Genomic DNA, 17,945 nt, shown 5'->3' with positions numbered 1-17,945 from the left:
GTGGATCAGATCTGGGTCTCCCAGACCCACCAGCATATGACTTAACCTAATATCTATATAATGCTTAATGGAAGCTAGAACTAAGTGGTGTTAATTTGCCAACAATACGCAGTTACCAAGTTCTGACATTTTTTACAACGCAGTAGATGATTCAAAAGTTCATACACTTGGATTAATATGATCCGAATAACAAATTTTAATACATGAAATGATAAGTAGACACAGTTGGTTATATTCGTGAGCAAAGAAATCCTTCAAATATTTTGAAAACATATAAAACCAAGGTTTGCCGTACTAGTACCGGACCCCATACTAGTGCCACACTATCATAGTGTCGGTACGGTACGGTATGCAGTACGCCACCGGTAACATTATCAGTACCGCATCATTATGGTACGGTACCCCAGTACCGTCTGGTTCGGTATGGTACAGCATACCATGTATAAAACTAAAAACATCATGATACTCATATTTCATTTTTCCAGCAGCTTGCAAAAGAACCTTTAGTTTGAAACCGAAGTAAACCTAAACAGTTTCAAGTACTACAACAAGCACTTGAGACGTTGCACACTGGATCACTCATTCAAAAGAGGGTAAACCAGCTGACTTAAGTGCTCACTCCCAAACCATTTGTCAGAGACAGCAGGCATTTATTATTAAAACATGACCTGGTCACTTGGAACAAAATGCTCAGAAAAATCAGTATTAATAGCTTCAATTTAAGCACATCAACTGAAAGGAGTCATGAAATACTTGATTTTAAGAGTCCTAAACCTCAAGTTTTTGTTCTGCAAAAATCACCCAAGATGAGGAGAAGAATAATAGCTTTCAAACAGAACACCAGAAGTGAATCAAAGAAAAAATTGACCATAACTGAAACAATAAAAAACATATCATCATGCAAAGGAAAAAACCTATAATGTCAGGAAGATGCTAATCTCTGGGACAAATGATATCAGCACAATAGCTACTTACAAAAAAAATTCACAAACTGGAAATACACATGCCGAAAACCAGCAAATATGCATATAAAGCTTGTTGAGGATAGACAATTCAAGAACTTGAAACATGAATGGTGAATTACATGGAGCAATTTTCAATAAAGTTAATATTAACATTCCAAATTTGCAGAAAAATTTTCCCAGTAAAATGACAGAAGGCTGGAGAATTATGCACTAATAATTACAAAGACAAGATGGTATCTGAGCAAGAGTCTTGCCTCTTTAGACATATCATTAGTAGCATTTTTAGCTGCCGATAACTTTTCTGATAGTGAATGTTCTTCCTCCTGCAACCTGAAATAAATTACAAGAAAACTGAACTAAAACAGCAAAAATGATACATAACCGCATTAAAAGTCGAAATGCAAAACAGAATGTGGAAAGAAATTTGGTAACCTTGCAACACTTCTACAAGCTACATCAACATCATCCTGCAGTTTCTTCATTCGTTCCTCAATCTCAGATTCTTCAGCCTTCAGTTTAAAAGGTAGATACATGAGAGAGGAAATCATACAGCATGACGTACAAAAAAAAATCTGAACTAATTAATAATTACATAGTTCTGAGTTCTGGCATAACAGATGACTAAAGAGCGGGTGTAAGATAATCAAACTGCAACTTATTTTTCCATCAGAAATAGCTATACATATAACACATTGTACTACAAGTGTTTCACATTACATAGAGTGCCCCCTTGCAACATTTAAGGAACTTTCATTGACCATAGCCGATGAGCACTAGATCAACTAATATCATAATCTATTTTCGTGGGGCATTTATACCTAAGGTATCGCCTTAAAAGGAGTTGCTTAATATTTTGCCAAAATTCAAGTGCTCTCCTTTGCAGACAGTCCTAAACTTATGCCTTCCTTATCTCCTCTGGCATCACGGAGTACATACCAACCCCCGCCTATGTGACTTCAGTACTAATTCTTCCTCCCATGGACCCAATTGCCCCTTCTTCTACGTGCTAACTTATAATCAGCTGCTCAGTATTGGTCAACTCTCATCAACTTATAGTGCTTTCAAAATACTCTTTTACTCCCAACATCCATCAAAAGACTCAACAAATCCCTCTACCGCATACAGCCCATCGTTAATCTAAGCTTGAACATAATACACCGTTACTCATTCTAAGCTTGCAGCCATCCAGCATCCAGGTTTGTTATAAGACATCACACTATCAAAGAGTCATCCAACAATAGAGTAACATGCTGGATCAAAAGATTCAAGCTCTCACACAGATGCATATCTAGTCCTCTCTCTAACTCCTGAGCTGGTCACCATCATCTATAAATGGATCTACAAAGTAAAAGCAAGATTCATTTGTTCAATCAACAGCTGCAAAGCAAGTTCACCGCACTAGAATTCACTTGGTAAATTTTGTCCTCCAATTACTATCACAACTGTTAATGCCTGGTCTACAGCTGCCCTCCAGCCACTTCTCCCAATTTTGACATCATCCACCAAGCTTTTCACAAACTTAAACCATTTGTGCTTCATTTGAGAATTCTTTTATATACTTGCCTTTTCAAAACTATGCTCTCTTACATGATGGTTCCTCTCTTTTTTATTGAGAAAGAATGAGGAGGCCCTGGACCAGCTAACATGATGTTTCCCATTATATCACATCTGACAATGGTGTGATCAAAAACAGAAATTATGTGTCCAACACTCTTCGCATGAATATCCAACGCCGTGTCAAATTACTCACAAATTCAAAATAATAAGAGTTATCTCGACATCAACAATATGAGGAATAGTAAGAAGAGTTAATAGCCTAAAGGCGCTCTTATCGCAAACTTATTATTCTTGGTTAACAAAAGTTATGTCAGTAGAAGCACCTACAGAAATCCCACTCATGCTCCCACAAAAGGTAGAATGAAAAGACTAAATCCAACTCAACAAGAACAGAAAATGGAGCCTTCCTCTGCAACATAGAAAAATATGCTAGTAATGTATATAGGATAAATAGTTGATATCAGCATTTTAAGTATCCAACCATACTGTGCAATGCAAGGCATACCACACTGAACTGATATAGTACAGTACTAGTGCAGGGGCTCGATATGCCCCTGTACAGAGACATGGTATGAGTACTATGACTCCAACAGTGTACCATGAATCACTGGAGGTCCATTGTGCTGTATTGCACTTGTAAGGTCCCAGTACGGAGCCCTTCGTTGGCGTAAGCAACATCATCCTAACACTTTAAAAATATCTTAAATTAGTATTTGAATTTTTTTCTGTTATGAGCTGAAAAGGTTTCTCCCTTTGCAACATTCTGCAGCTTGAAGTTGCCCTCTCAAAAGAGCTTTTTATCACAATATAGATATATCTCCAACCTGACAAATCGCATATGTAATGCATTCCAACCACGATACAAACCTACAACCATTATTGCGGAGCCAACTCCAGGTCCCATTATATATCATCAACTTAAGTATGATCCATTTGTTTGGCCATCTCTAGGCCAAAAATTGCACATGCCATTTGTCCAATGAACTACTTGTTAAGCGTTTCTATCAAGGATTGCCGAACCTGTACTGGGTACCGTACCGGTCGGCGCTCAGTCCGGTTCGGTACCGGACCTGTACCGAGAGAAAACCAGCTAGAGCCGGAGAAGACGAAGAGAAAGAGAGCAAGCGGGGGAGAAAGGGAGGAGTGCCGCAGATGCCTGCGCTCCGCTGCAGGCGGGGGGCGGAGGCCGAGGCAGCGGCTCTCCACAGGCGTCCGCAGCGCTCCTTCTCTCTCCCTCCCCCGCTCGCTCTCTCTTTCTCTTCATCTTCTCCGGCCCCAGTAGCGAACCAGTTTCAAAGCCAGAACCGTACTGGTAGACTACCGATACGGTTCGGAACGGGCGGAACCGTCCGGTTTAGGACGGTTTCGTATTCCTTGGTTTCTATCTCTTTTCTAATATGCGACAAGCAAAGTCTTTGATAAGTTGTCAATATGTGACTCTTGTAAAACCTTCACCTGCTCCCTTGTTTCTCACTTTGCCTGAGCTACAAATGATCACCATGGTTGAGTAGGCAAACAACACTAACACCTACTGCTCCACCCTATGCATCTTCATCATAGAACAACTCAGCTTAAGAAGAATAAATAACAAGATATTGAACCCAGCACTTAGGCCACATATTTTCTAGATGACCCTTATGATTAGTTTACTTGGCTTTGCTACCTTCTCTCTAATCTAAAGCATAACAGTCAGCAATCCCCCACTCGTTTGAGATTGCAAGAGCTATACGGATTGTTCGCTCAGGAAACTCATGTATGCACACACACGCATCATGATTCATTTCCGCTTTAAATGAAAATGCTATAAATGTCTTACTTCCCAGCACAATATCCAATTTACTAAGTACATTTTGATTCGTTCATGAAGACTTGTACTGCCACATGCTTACAATTTTCACTATACTCCCCTTTGTCTATGAAATTTCAATAGTTGGGAAAATGATTGTAGATCCATATAACATATATAGCATTATATAAAGAATGCGAATGAACTTTGTATCTTATATACCGCACCTGTAAGCGGTCATTCTCCTATTTTGCTTGTATATGGTACATTAATAGTCTGTAATACTGAACCAATGCACCGATAATGTTAAATAAAATCACTTGTTATGTTACCCAACAATATCAAGCGACAGTTTTAAATGCTAGGCAACAGTTGAGTCCATTAGCCATTCACACAACATCCATTAGCTGTTTAAACACCATTTAACTGGGTAAGCAGCAGTGATGGTTCAAGGTACAATTTAGTCAAATTAGATTCAAATATTTCATTCTGCACTTAATGAATTAGGTGTATAGATTTTTAAATGTTACAAATACGATATCTAATGCAAAATATAACATAAATAAGGGTCACAAGCACAGAGAAAGATTGTATAACATAAGCAAGGAAAGAGATCCTGGACAACCTCAACAGCATTTTTGTTTTTTAAAATTCATGCCTAACCACCCTAAGAAAGCTAAGCGGTCACAATTGTGTTATAAGGCTTCAGAGATAAGCAAAACAGAATGAGCTACAAGTCATCGCATATAAGACTACCTATCCATTCAAAATCTTCCTAAAACACGAACCACCAGTGGACTCAAAAAGATATTGACTAAATCAAGGTTTTCAGTACCAGTTATGATAGTCATATCGGTAAGTAACTGGTACAGTGTCAATACAGTCCGGTTCTTGATACTGAGACTTGGTGGGGTTTTTTTTTCTTTTCACAGGGGAGGGGGGTCATACTGAGTATCGATTCCCCAAAGGTACCAAGTTGGTACACCCAGTACAGAGTGATATGGTCCGATACCAAACACCATGCTTATAACCGCTAAATGTCTAATAGAACAGAAATACAAACCTGCGTATTTCTCATATGTTGCTCATGAATATCATGAATTTGCTGCTCAAGCAACTTCACACGCTTGCTCATTTTCTTCGTAAAGTTAATTTCACGAGAATGCACCTCTTCGAGTTCAAGCCTCTCCTTTGTAGCCTAAGAAAAATACAACATCATTAAGACTGATCACTAGAGATAACCAAGGTTATACTTGACATTAAGGGAAATAACTACCTCCAATGCACAAATATATATAGGGTACCAAAAAAAAAAAGCCATGAAGTTAAAAGAAAAAAGCCCATGTCAATTAAACTTGACATATATAAGATGATTATTACAATTCAAACTAAATTTTTATAGCATATTGAAATTAACTAAACCAGCTTGAATAATTAATCCAAACCATAAATCAAGTTCCATAGCCATGACTTAATACAAACAAAGTAACCTGACCAACTAAAAGAAAATCAATTTAACACAAAAAATTTTGTTATATCTGATTTACTAACAATGCAGTAGAAACTGAAAACAATCTGCTGACACCATATATACTCAAATATAGACAGAACTTCAGGAAAGGTCAAATAATCCCATGATATTAGATGGAAATATGTCTTGCACAACTTGAGTTTCATGGAGGACAGCATTCAGACGATCAATTTTATTTGGCTTTCCCAGACTTCAGAAATGTCTGATAAATGCATAGAAGAAAGTAAGCAAAATGACAAAAATCACGAAAAAAAAAAGAGAAACAGTTTTGAGTATTCTATATTTTTATCAAAAGACCATACTTATATTGGTCTTTTCGGTTGTCTCAATATCTTGAATACAGTTTCCCAATAGTTCCCTTTATAAATAGATCTTTCTCCATAACCTGCCTTCCCTGCTTCCAACTTCCTAGTATTATTTTCTGCATTGATGACAGTGCTAGCAAAGAGTTTGTTTAGTGAACAGTACCTGACCAGCAATGACCGAGTGCTGGTCTATGGTATACAGTACCATATATACGTACAATGTCAACATATAATGTGAAGAGCATAGATTGCATTCAGTATAATATATGCATCAACCTATATGGCTACATATCAGTAGCCCATACTGGTAGAGATTTAGACTTGTACCACATGTTCAACTTTTAGTCCACAAACAGTAGCCTCAGACAACCTCATTTTTGTTAGAGAAGGTTTGTAATCTTTATGCCATTTGCTTTGTTTAACCTTTTTTAACAGTTCGGAGACAGCTGACTGGATGTGAAAATAAGGCGCAAAAGTTTGGTATTTATTTCACAAACGGTTCATTGTCCTTTATACTTAAAATATCAAAGTTACCAGGCTTCCCATAATCATGAATTCATGACCACCTAGCCTTTTCCCAATTATTTGGTCACATTTTATGAATCCTCATTTGCCAAGTACTCCTATTTACAGCTACATCTGATTTTCATTCCAAGTTTCTCTATATCCTTCCTCACAACCTCCATCCATATTACCTTAGGTCTTCCCCTCTCTTTCTTACCACCTTCAGCACAAACCAAAGTACCTCTCTACACTATAGCATCCCCATCGTTGTACATGTTATTACCATCTCAATCAATTTTCCATCACTTTGTCCTTCATTTGTGCAACTCCTATAATTCCTCTACTATATTCATTTCTTACTTTATCCTTTCCAGTTTTTCTATCAATTGTTTTAGTAAAAGGTGGCCTCCATCGTTGATCTTTTGGACATAAATCCAAATTGGTTATCTAAAACAATTTTTATTTCTCTTGATCTTTGTTCATTTACCCTTTCCCATAATTTTATAGGATGATTCATAAGTTTAATTCTCTGATAATTAGAATAATTTTGAACATTACTTTTATTCTCATAGATAGGTACCTACAATACTTATCCTTTTATTGTCATAGATAGGTACCTACAATACTTATCCTTCAATCAACTGGCACTTTCTTAGTTTATAAGATTTCATTAAATAAGTTCATAAGCCAATTTAACTCATTATCTTTCATATTTCTAAATCTTGCCCCTGTTGCCTTACTTTTTTGCATTCCTTTCAAAACTATCTCCACTTAGTTTTTATGAATTGAACGAATAAAACCTTGACTCCTTCCTAATCTTACTTCTTCAACGAAAATTTCTTTAGCAGAATCCTTATTTAACAATTTCTTAAAGTAATAGCTTTATCTTTTTTAAATTGCCTTATCTTTCACTAATATCCCATATTCCCATTATTCTTGCTTTTAATGCAATTGAGTTGATCAATGTCTTTAGATTTCCTCTCTAGCTTTACCTATTCTATAACTTTTAATTTCATTTTTTTTTTGAAGCTAACCTATCATATGAAGTATCATACGCCACATATTTAGCTTTACTGGCATTTTTTTCTTTTTTAGCCTCATATTTAATAAAATTGTCAATATTACTTTTTCATCATTATTTAAAGCAAATCCATTTTATTTTGATTTTTGATTGCTTCTTGTACCACATTATTTCACCACCAAGTTTCTTTATTTGTATTGCATCATTAGCTTGCACCTGTCGGGAATTTGAAATCAATAGACACAAGTTGTACACATTCTGCCTAATATATGAATGAATAAATATTGATTTGTTTACCTTTTGAGCTTTGATTGTTATGCTTCTAAGCAGCTCAGCTCAGGACATCTTTCATTAACGTTCTGAATGAAATTTAAGGGTTAAACAAAGATGAACATGACATGATTGAATAAAATGATGCCACCGACATTTGCTCCAACAAATCTAGTTTTAAGAATCTAGACCTTGTCTGCAGAACCTTCTAACTTGGGCAACACATCTACGTTGATATTTAAATCCAATCTTCAAGCAGGTTTCAATTGCTTCCTATGCTACTTTTCTACTCGAATGTTTCAGTCACCCCTTATATGTCTACTTCAAAATCTTCTTTTGTTTAGACCCAAATGATCATCAATTTTTATAACACAGAGGCACAACATTACAACAGCTAACAATGTTTCTAATATTACTTATAATTCCTAAGCTCTCTCAATCTACAAAACTTGTGAGAACCACAGCACCCGGAATGGGACTCAAAAACAATCTCCACTGAGAAGAAATGATTGTGGAATTGTACCCAAGACACTAGTCATTTTTTTCCATCACTGCATCTTTTAACAAGATAAAGATTTAACATGCAAAACAGGTATATGCATGCAAATAATTATTTAAAGGTCAACAAAGTCTACCTCAAAAGCACCATGCAATATAGAATCGAAAAGAAGATTTTCTCTAAAAAAAAGAATAATGTTTAATATTCTAGTAGCATGCACGAGAATATTACTATATAGATTTAAAATTAAGTCATAGGCAAGATTGAAGAGAATAAATGACTAGTTGTCAAAGCTCATTCAAAACATAACCAACAAACAAGCAAAATGATGGATGATATACCAGACAGGCTATAGCAATCCCAAGAAATCAATATAATAAATAAAGGATATCAAATTTTAGTGGATAACTGGTGCAGCACAAAACACCAAACATCAAAAAACTGGTTCAATCAGGCCCTTGCATGTTCCCTGATAGCTGCAGTCAAAGACATAAATCTGACGATGCAACTTATCAAATTTATGAAAAAGTTAATAGGAGCCTTTTATGGAAATTTTTGAAGTGTCCAAATCTGGGAGGAGTCTATATTGATTGTAGAGTCCCGATAAGGGCTCAATTAGGAAAAATTATGTTGTCGACTAATTAAATTTGCAAGAACAATAGTTGGCTGGTCTAGAGTTCTAGTATTTCGTTCTGAGTTGTGGTAATTTTGTGGTTACCAGGCCTTCTAAAGGAGTGATATGCTGTCTGGTAGTCTCACAGGAGATTTTCATGCATTAAATCGTAAGGGCCACAGGCCCTGTTTTCCTTTCCCTGTCTCTTCTTTTCTTATTCTTTCCTCCTTTCTATCACTTATTTTACTTCACTTCCCCATCTTCATGACTCTCCTCTTCTCTGTTTTATTTGATCACTTCATAACAGTCTTTAGATCCAGAACTGACTGGATGTTGGTTTTTTGCATTAAAAAAAAACAGAAGGTGAGAGGCAGTGCCTTGTTTGCTGCAACTGCGCGTAATAGCCCTTGGATCTGGACTCTTAATCACGGTTCGCCATACTGGTGCTCACCACCCCATACCAGGCATACCATACCATACCATTATAGGTCCAAATCAAGACTAGTATGCTGAACCGACTCCTATACCAAGCATACCGACACTGTACCAGCATGGCACTGGCACCAGATCCGGTACCGAGATGGCAAACTTTCCTCTTAATAGTGCACTTTTTCCTAAATGCAGCCTCTAATCCTTTGGGACTACATTAGCAACTAGAAGGAAATGTAAGCAACTGAAACGGGTAGTGCATTTATATGTTTAATGAGCTTTAAGCAACCCAAAGCACAACAAGGTAATCTTTTGCATGACAGTCATACCATATTAAAACAAATAAATAGATATCATCGGTAATCTAAAAGCACCCGCATACCGATGAAAGATTCTGCTCCAATTCTTCCTTCTTTCTCCTTACTTCCGAGGTCTTTTCTGTCAAAAATGCAATCTGGGATTTCTTACCGGTAAGCAAGCCATTCAATTCCTCCACCTTAGCCTGTGAATTAGAACCAAGTTAATGAAATTTAATTAACTATTCTCAGAAGTATTATTTAATTAACTATTCAAGCAATGATAGAAGTTGATGAGCACAGAATATTGCCGAGAACAGGTAATAGTTGGTAGCTCCATGTCTATGATATCTGTTTTACCTTAGCATACTGAGTAACAAGCATACTCAATGATATACTAAATTTACCAAGAAAAGTCACTGTAGAACAGCATAGGCATAGCACATGGCATAAATTGAATTGTAATAACTATTATCATAGCCATCAAGCGTGGTCCCAAATTATTTGGAGACAGCATTATAAGTCCTCTTTTGCCAAGCATTCCTAATTAGGGTTACATAGATGAAATAGCAATATCAAAAAAAAAATTTAAAGAAAGAAATAAGAACAGTAATATTGAATTAACTAAAATAATGCAGAGTAGAAGGAACATAAAAACTAGAAAAAAATTATTCACCTGAAAAAAAAAAATCTCCCCACAGAAAGAAATCATCAAATTATCAAGTGAACAGACGTATCTTCATTTGTTTAAGTAATCTTACTTTGTTTAAGTAGATTTCTTCTGATTATCGGAATTTTCTTTTATAATGGCTAAGGAAGGGCTTCATAGTCCATCAAAAGGCTAGTTCTAGTAGAGCAATTATGTCCTTCACAGTATTCGATGGCATTACTCTTACAGGGCTGATATTTTAAGAGAACATTGCTAGTACAAACTTGAGTTAACCTTATACATTAAGAAACATGAAAAGCCACTTGTTAGCCGCTGACAACTGACCTTTATATTAGCATAAAAATAATTATTTAAAATTTAAAAATAATCACTAATGATTATCATGGATATTGAATCATTAGAGCATCTCAATTCCCAACCGACATTGTACCAACATGGTATTGGTACAAGTACCAAAACCAGTACTGCGAACTTTGGTTGCAAGACTACCCACCACAACTTGTTCCCTTGTCTTCCCTTTGGAAAACTACCTTTTTTTCTTTTTTCAAAACAAGAAGAAGATTGCTTTGGAGCCCAAACAAGGTATCAACAAAGCTCCACTGCCAGTGTCATAAAAAATATTGGTGTTTTACACTGTAATCGTAATGTACATTGCATTGACCCTTTAAATTGTGAAATGGCTTCTTGGTACGTGGCATACAGGTTTTTTTCCAATTCACCTCATGGGTGGTCCTGTAGCTTTAACCAAGTAAGAATAGGTATTAAAAGGAATACAGCACTCAAGGTGCAGTGAGATGTGAAGTCCCTATAAGTGTGGCCATGCCAGCAGCCCCACACAGGCACTAATATAAAGAGCCACTGTCAGCAGAGGCAAGAAAACAAAACCTCAGGACTCCTCCCTTAGCTTGACCTAAAATACAGCACTTCAATATATTACTAGGATCAAAAGATTGCAAAAACCTTTCTACTTTTTAGAGAAGCACATATTAACAAAAGCAGTGATCATCCATTCACACTTTATCCAAAAAAAGAAAGACACTAAAACTCTAATCTATGAATACCATGTGAATGAGGAAACTAGGAGAATGATTTCTATATGTAAGATAGAGTACTAGAGCTTGTGGTTCAACAATGGTACAACTTCCATTCATCATCACACACTTTCATTTCGAGAAGACAATGTTAACTAAGAATATTGCATCAAAATAGGATACAGCAATAGAACTGAAGAGAACAATTTTTGAAATATATTTATCTTACCACACATTGCTCAATTTTAGCTTGGCAGATGGGAATGCGCTCTTTGAGCACTTCAAGCTTGCCATTTTGTTCCTGAATTTGTCTATCAACATCATATACCCATGACCAGGCAAGTTTTTTCTTCAAATGTTGCACTTCTTGAGCTATTTCTTCTACATGTTCCATGTTCTTAATCTTCTCCTGCAACTCATTAAGTTCTTTAACTTTGGGCATTATTGATTTTTCCAGTTGTTCAACAACTTCAGTCGCAGCACTCAAATTTTCTGTGATACTTTGTAGAAGATCATTTACTTGTTGTAGAAGTGTAGCCTTGAAAAAGAACTGTACAAAAATAAAATTACATACAATGTTTGGAAAAGGCATTAACTATTGAAATAATGAAAAAGAATGATAGCAATGGATAAACAGTCAGAGGTAAATATTATTTCACAGATGCCAAAAAATACTTGCACACTGCTATAGAATTGATGCATTGGCAACAACATGCCAAAAATGAAGGTACAAAACCAGTAGACTTGAAGGCCACAAATGCGGTCAAAAAAAAAGAAAGAGTTAACAAGATTCACCTTAAATTTGTCTTTATCATTCCCGGAATGCAAAAACTCTCTGCTTTTGTCTTGGCTCATAATGACACATGGATTTTCAACATCAATCTGCAATTTAGCAATATGACATGCAAACATAAAAATTAAATGAGATGTAATAGAGATGTAATTTCCAAATATAATAACTGTTGCCTTGCATAAACCACAATAATAGTTGACCAGCGAATTACCAATATGATAACTGTGAATACTGAATAGAGATGTAATTGCCAAGAGGATGAAAAGAGTTTTAAGCAAAACAATATGAAGTCAGTGCAATAAAGATAGGCACTATACAAAATTGCAGACAAAAAAGTTGATTCAATTTAGATGCAGGTCCAAACAACTATTATTGTGGTCCATGCAAGGCAACAGTAACTTCTATTACCCAGAAAAACATTGCTCCCAAAGAAGAAGCAAGAAGACTTCAGTCAGTCTCCAACAAAACTTGGAATTTCTCAAAGGGTTGTAGCCTGATCCTGAACAGAGCACTCACAGAAAAAAAAGTAATGAGTATCATGCTCCACACTGAAGCTCTGCTCTGGTTGGAAACCATTAAAGACAAGAAGCTTTAAAGTCAACCTGATAGTGCCATAAAGCTAGACTTTAAGGTCACCTGAGGGAAGATCATCACCAGAAAGGACAGCAATATGCTATGATTAACTTGGGTGTAGCAAAGACTTCCACAAGGCAGTCTGAAGGCTAGAAAGCTAATTGTGGTCACCAAAAATGATGAACATCAGTGTTTACTACAGTGTGCAACTTTACAAGAATTAAGTGGGTGCATATGAGGGTACGGGGGTGAGTGTGAGGAAGTAGGTAATTTAGAAACACTTGATGGAGCACTAGAAGAAGCAGGTACAGGTTCATGTTTCCATTAAGTTTTTTCAAATGGATACACTACCCTGCTTAAAGCTACAAACAAGTGAAGGAATGGTAACAATAGTGACAAGGTCTAGAAGTGACAGCCAAGAAACTAATCCACCAGCTATCAGTGGTGATGAGGTATGTGCGGATGGCGAAGATTCAAATGCACCAGCCAGATAGAGGATTGGAATGTGCAGAGGGGAAAGGTGGTCGTTTAGCAGCATCAACCCAAACCCCCCCACCTTCCTCCTGCTCCTTTATTTCCCATGTAGCCCCAATATCTGGCCGGCACCCCTTTGCATTTGCAGAAGCACAACCAATGCCTGCTGCATTAACACTCAAAGCCAATGGCACTGGGCTTTGCTTCTTTAGCAAGGAAGAGACATAAAGAGCTCTTGGGAGGATTTATGCCAAATCCCATTGGCATAAACATAATGATGCATGAGAATCAACAAAGCTGATCATCCATAATATTTGAAATGCTTAAGCACTTCGGAGATTTTAACCAAGGGGCATGAACCGGATTAAGAGAATTAAGCAAGGTCTCATGAAAAAAAACAAGGTTCACCAAATATATCAAGAATGTGTAGTTGATCACCATCTATTCATCTTAAAACATGAATTTAATATTTGCAAAACACGATGTAAATAAGAAATTATATAAATTCCCTTCAACATGGTCCATTACATAACCATTTGATGCAACAGTAATTAAACCTCCAAACAGCGGATTTATAAATTTTTTAGATCACATTCAACAATTTGAGTTATCAATTTGAATTTTCTGTCATGTAATTGGCACAAATATGATATGTCATAAAATCAGTCCAAGCAAAATTTTAGCTCATTGACATGTATTAATGCCTGAAAGTAAGTGTTTACACAGAAATATGTAAAGAGGATACAGATGGATTAGTTTTAGTTGTTCATACATTATTTGCACATTTTTAACACACCTTTTACTAGCAAAGTGGACTAGGTGGTGTTTATCATGGTGGCTACCCCTACCAAGCACCTAGGTTGATTTCTTGACATTGCCCAAAGCAGGATTTGCACAAATACTTCGAAATCAAAATTTTGTTCAAAATGAAATGCTCAGAAAATCTACAAATATTTGGAAAAATTGCGACATGATGGGGGAAGGATATGGCAAAATAAAAATCATGCCATGAAAATACATCTTTGTTGGTGGAATTAAATATAGTCTAAGACTGTATCAGATCATAGCAGCCGTTTCAGATCAGATGAAAAATGAAGAAAAAGAAGAAAAAAGTAAAGTGGAGAGAAAGATGACACAGAAGTTGAAGAGGATGATTCGAGGAGAAGACAAAATAAGGATCATGACGATGATGATAACGGCATGAAGAAAAGCAAATACAACAAGGAAATTTCACCACCACCACCTTTGACATAATTAGGGACTCATTCAATTAATAAATTGATGGAAGACAACAAAGAAGCAAAAGCAGCAAGAAAAAAATTAAATACAAAACAACCATTGCAGATCAGTTTTTCGGATCACATGGCACCTCTAAGAGCTTAATCAAGGGAAATAAGAACAACATATGGGTAAGGATGACAGCAGGCTTTCCACATAGTTCAAGGTAAGCACTCTTGAAAAGCATCTTTGATCTATACTGATATTTCCACAAGCATGAAGTATCCTTGGTCTATGCATTTTAAAGAAGGGATTTTTATTTTGTGATCAGGATATGAAAGAAAATTGCAGTTAAATGACTTTTCTACTTTGGAATTTTCTCTGAGACAACTGCGAAAGTTCCGTGGAAAGCAATATATAAACAATTACAAAGACATTGAAGAATGAATGCCGCCATTGAAAGTGGAATTTTCAGGTTATTTGGTCACAAAAAGTACAAGAACCAAAATTGCAGAAATTTAGCAAGACAAACAAGTTAAAAGCAAGAAGAAAAATGTTGTATCTTAAACTCTATTAATCATAGCTCAAATCTTTACAAAATATGTAACTACTAAATTCTATATATATACTAAGGAGCAGAGTCGGCGAAACCGGTACAGGGCACCGTACTAATTGTCCGGCGGGACGAGTTGGTACGGGCTCACGCTGTGTCGTGTCGGGCCCGTACCGACATGGTAGAAGAGCCAGGGGAGAGAAAGAACGAGAGAGAAAAAGAAAGCGAGAAAGGGGAGGCCGAAAGAAGTCGGCGGAGGGCCGGAGAGCCGCCACGCAGAGAAAACAGAGGCCGAAGAGCCGCTGCGCGGAGGAGGCGGAGGCCGAAAGAAGGGCCTCTATTTCGAACGAAACATGGGACGGAAGCGAGCCCCTCTTCCGCGGCTCCCTAGGGGTGGTAATCGGGTCAGTCAGACATAAACGGGTCGAGTCACATGAGGTCGGGTCAGAAAATCATAAACCTAAACCCGACCTGTTTATTAAACAAGTCAGAAATTACAACCTGAACCTGTTATGTTTAATAAACAGGTAATCCGACCCGACACGTTTAACCTGTTTAATAAACAGGTAACCTGTTTGCCCAACCCAACCCGACCTGTTTAACATGTTTAGCCCTATTTATCCTGACCCAACCTGTTTAACATGTTTGCCCAACCTGACCCGACCTGTTTAATCTATGTTCAAAGCTATTAATATTCAAAATTAATACAAGATTCTATGTTCAAAAAAGAAAAAAAAAGAGAGAACAAATAGAAGAAAAATGATCACAGAAAATTTCAAAAAATAGCCGAAAAACCGGTCCTCCAGGCAGAAGAGCGCGCCGCCCGATGTTCTCCACCACTGGTCAGCAGCCCTGGCATCGTGGGGCTGGAGCAAGGCCGCCATCCGGTCCGGACGAAGCTGGGTGGCGAGGGAGCGGCTCAGGAGGCGAACCGCGGTGCGGGCGTCAGAGACGGCCTAGAGGAAGGTCTCGACCATGAAAGGGGAGGCGGTCTGGAGCGGGGTTAGCGAGGAGCGGCGGTCGAGGGCGGCCTGCAGGTCGTGGCAGTGGGACTCGAGCCAGCCGAGCTTGCGCTCCAACTCAGCAAGGGAGTGCTTGAGACGGGAGGATTCGAGGAGGGCTTCGTCGCATTTCCGGGTGGCGTGGACTAGCTTTTGGGACAGCTTCGCCGCGGCGAGGCGCCACTCGTCGATGGCGGCGGAGGAGGAGGAGAAGTGGGGGCTGCGGCAAGCGAGGGAGAGGAAGAGGGAGCGAAGGAGGCTAGCTGGGGAGGGGCTGAGGAGACATGTTGCTTGAGACTGTTGATGTCGAGGGGGACGACGGAGATCTTCTCCCAAGTGGAGGGCCAGCAGTTGGTGCGGGACACCGAGAGGTCGTCTCCAGTGACCTCGACGCCGTTGGATCTGGAAGAAGGCTTCTTCGGAGCCATCGATTTGGAGGAGGAGGAAGGGTGGTGGTGGAGGAGGAGGAGGAGGAGGAGGAGAAGGGCAAGAAGAGGAGGAGAGAGTAGCCATGGGGAGGTGGACTTGAGGTCCGAAGGAGAGGAGACTCAGGAGAGGGAGAAGGACACCGAACACTGAGGGAATAGAGGAATAGAGCTCGGCGGCGCCATTTCACAAACCCTAATCCTAAAGGAGAAGTAAATCGGGCTGAGGAGGGGAGTTGGGCCGAGGCGGTGAAATCGGGCCGAGGTGGGGAGTTGAGCCGGCTCTGGGCTTTATCTTATGGGTTGTGGTCCTTATCTATCAGCTCGACAGTTAAACAGGTTATACGGGTTAAACGGGTCAGACATCTAAAATCTGTATCCGACCTAATTAATAAACAGGTTAAACGGGTCAACCTGTTTACGACCCGAACCTGTTTAGGCCAAACCCAAACCTGTTTATGACGGATCGAACACGGGTCATATTTTGCCACCCCTACGGCTCCCTCCTCTGTGGGGCGTCTCCCCGGCCTCAACCTTCCTCTCTCTCCCTCCCTCCCCCGCTCTCTCTCTTTTCCTCTTTTTCCTTCGTCTTCTCCCCTCCAACGCAGGTCTCATTTTCGTCGTCGGAACCGTCTCAGTCTGCGGCCGGTACGGCTCAGGACGCCATGAACCGGACAGTTCAGGACAGTTCCACCGACCTTGCTAAGTAGTTGTTTAGTTGCTAAGGCTTATATATACTTTTTTGTAAAAGCAGGATATATATATATATATAAAAAAATCTTATAAAAAAACATGTTCTAATGTTGGTTCGCAAATCCTATTTTTATATCTTTCAGTTGTCTGGCTAAATTCTGTCAAAATAGGAATTAGCAATCTCTGATATTAAAATGTTGTTTGGATGTCTATCAGCAAACTATGAAAAATCCAACCCTACCCTCCCTAACCTCTCTTGTACTGGAAAAAAAAGCCCAAAGTCCAAGCCCCATGGAAATTATTGTCTATTCGTCAGATATAAATCATCTTACCTAAAACCTATCAAGGAAACTTCACACTTCAACAAAGATGAACCCTAAAGAGAAGGCATAAATGCAGTGTTCCCATATTCTCACTCCCCAAATGCACCAGGCTAAGTTCTTGAATTTCATATATTTCATTGCGCAATTATACAAAATAAAGCAAGACCTAAGGAGACAAAGGTCGTTCAAGCAAAAAACATAAAACAAATTTGTCCAAAGAAATATATCAACATCACCACTTACTTCTGGGATCCCCATCTCTTCTACGACTCCAAAGGCGCACAAAGATCAAAAGAGAAAAGCCCAAAAGCACATTTCTGTGCTCGAAAAAGCAATTATTTCCGATGTCCCAACAGAGAGAGAGAGAGATAATATATGAAGATTTAGAAATAAACTGCGAACGCAGTGAATTGCA

General features: G+C 38.3%; 1 protein-coding gene across 6 annotated transcripts in view; it reads right to left on the bottom strand.

Annotated features, from left to right (window-relative positions):
* MIM (P-loop containing nucleoside triphosphate hydrolases superfamily protein) overlaps positions 1 to 17,945 on the bottom strand; it is a 55,867-nt gene that overhangs the window by 26,027 nt on the left and 11,895 nt on the right. For 5 of the 6 annotated variants that reach the window (XM_039120638.3, XM_088718651.2, XM_039120629.3 and 2 more), the window contains 6 exons: positions 12,273 to 12,359; positions 11,707 to 12,027; positions 9,863 to 9,982; positions 5,372 to 5,506; positions 1,398 to 1,474; positions 1,220 to 1,295 (listed from right to left, as the gene is read on the bottom strand). In XM_039120638.3, coding sequence (XP_038976566.2) covers positions 1,220 to 1,295; positions 1,398 to 1,474; positions 5,372 to 5,506; positions 9,863 to 9,982; positions 11,707 to 12,027; positions 12,273 to 12,359 — 816 coding nt within the window. Of the gene's footprint in view, positions 1 to 1,219; positions 1,296 to 1,397; positions 1,475 to 5,371; positions 5,507 to 9,862; positions 9,983 to 11,706; positions 12,028 to 12,272; positions 12,360 to 12,678; positions 12,775 to 17,945 lie in introns of those variants that run through there. The other variant, XM_039120648.2, reaches the window with a different exon arrangement.

This window comes from Phoenix dactylifera, chromosome 3, assembly GCF_051530095.1.
Source record: "Phoenix dactylifera cultivar Ajwa chromosome 3, Ajwa_hap1_PhDact_Kaust_v1.1, whole genome shotgun sequence".
Classification (NCBI taxonomy): Eukaryota; Viridiplantae; Streptophyta; class Magnoliopsida; order Arecales; family Arecaceae; genus Phoenix; species Phoenix dactylifera.
The sequence above is the reverse complement of the archived record's forward strand: the minus strand, read 5'-3'. Positions and strand labels throughout refer to the sequence as shown.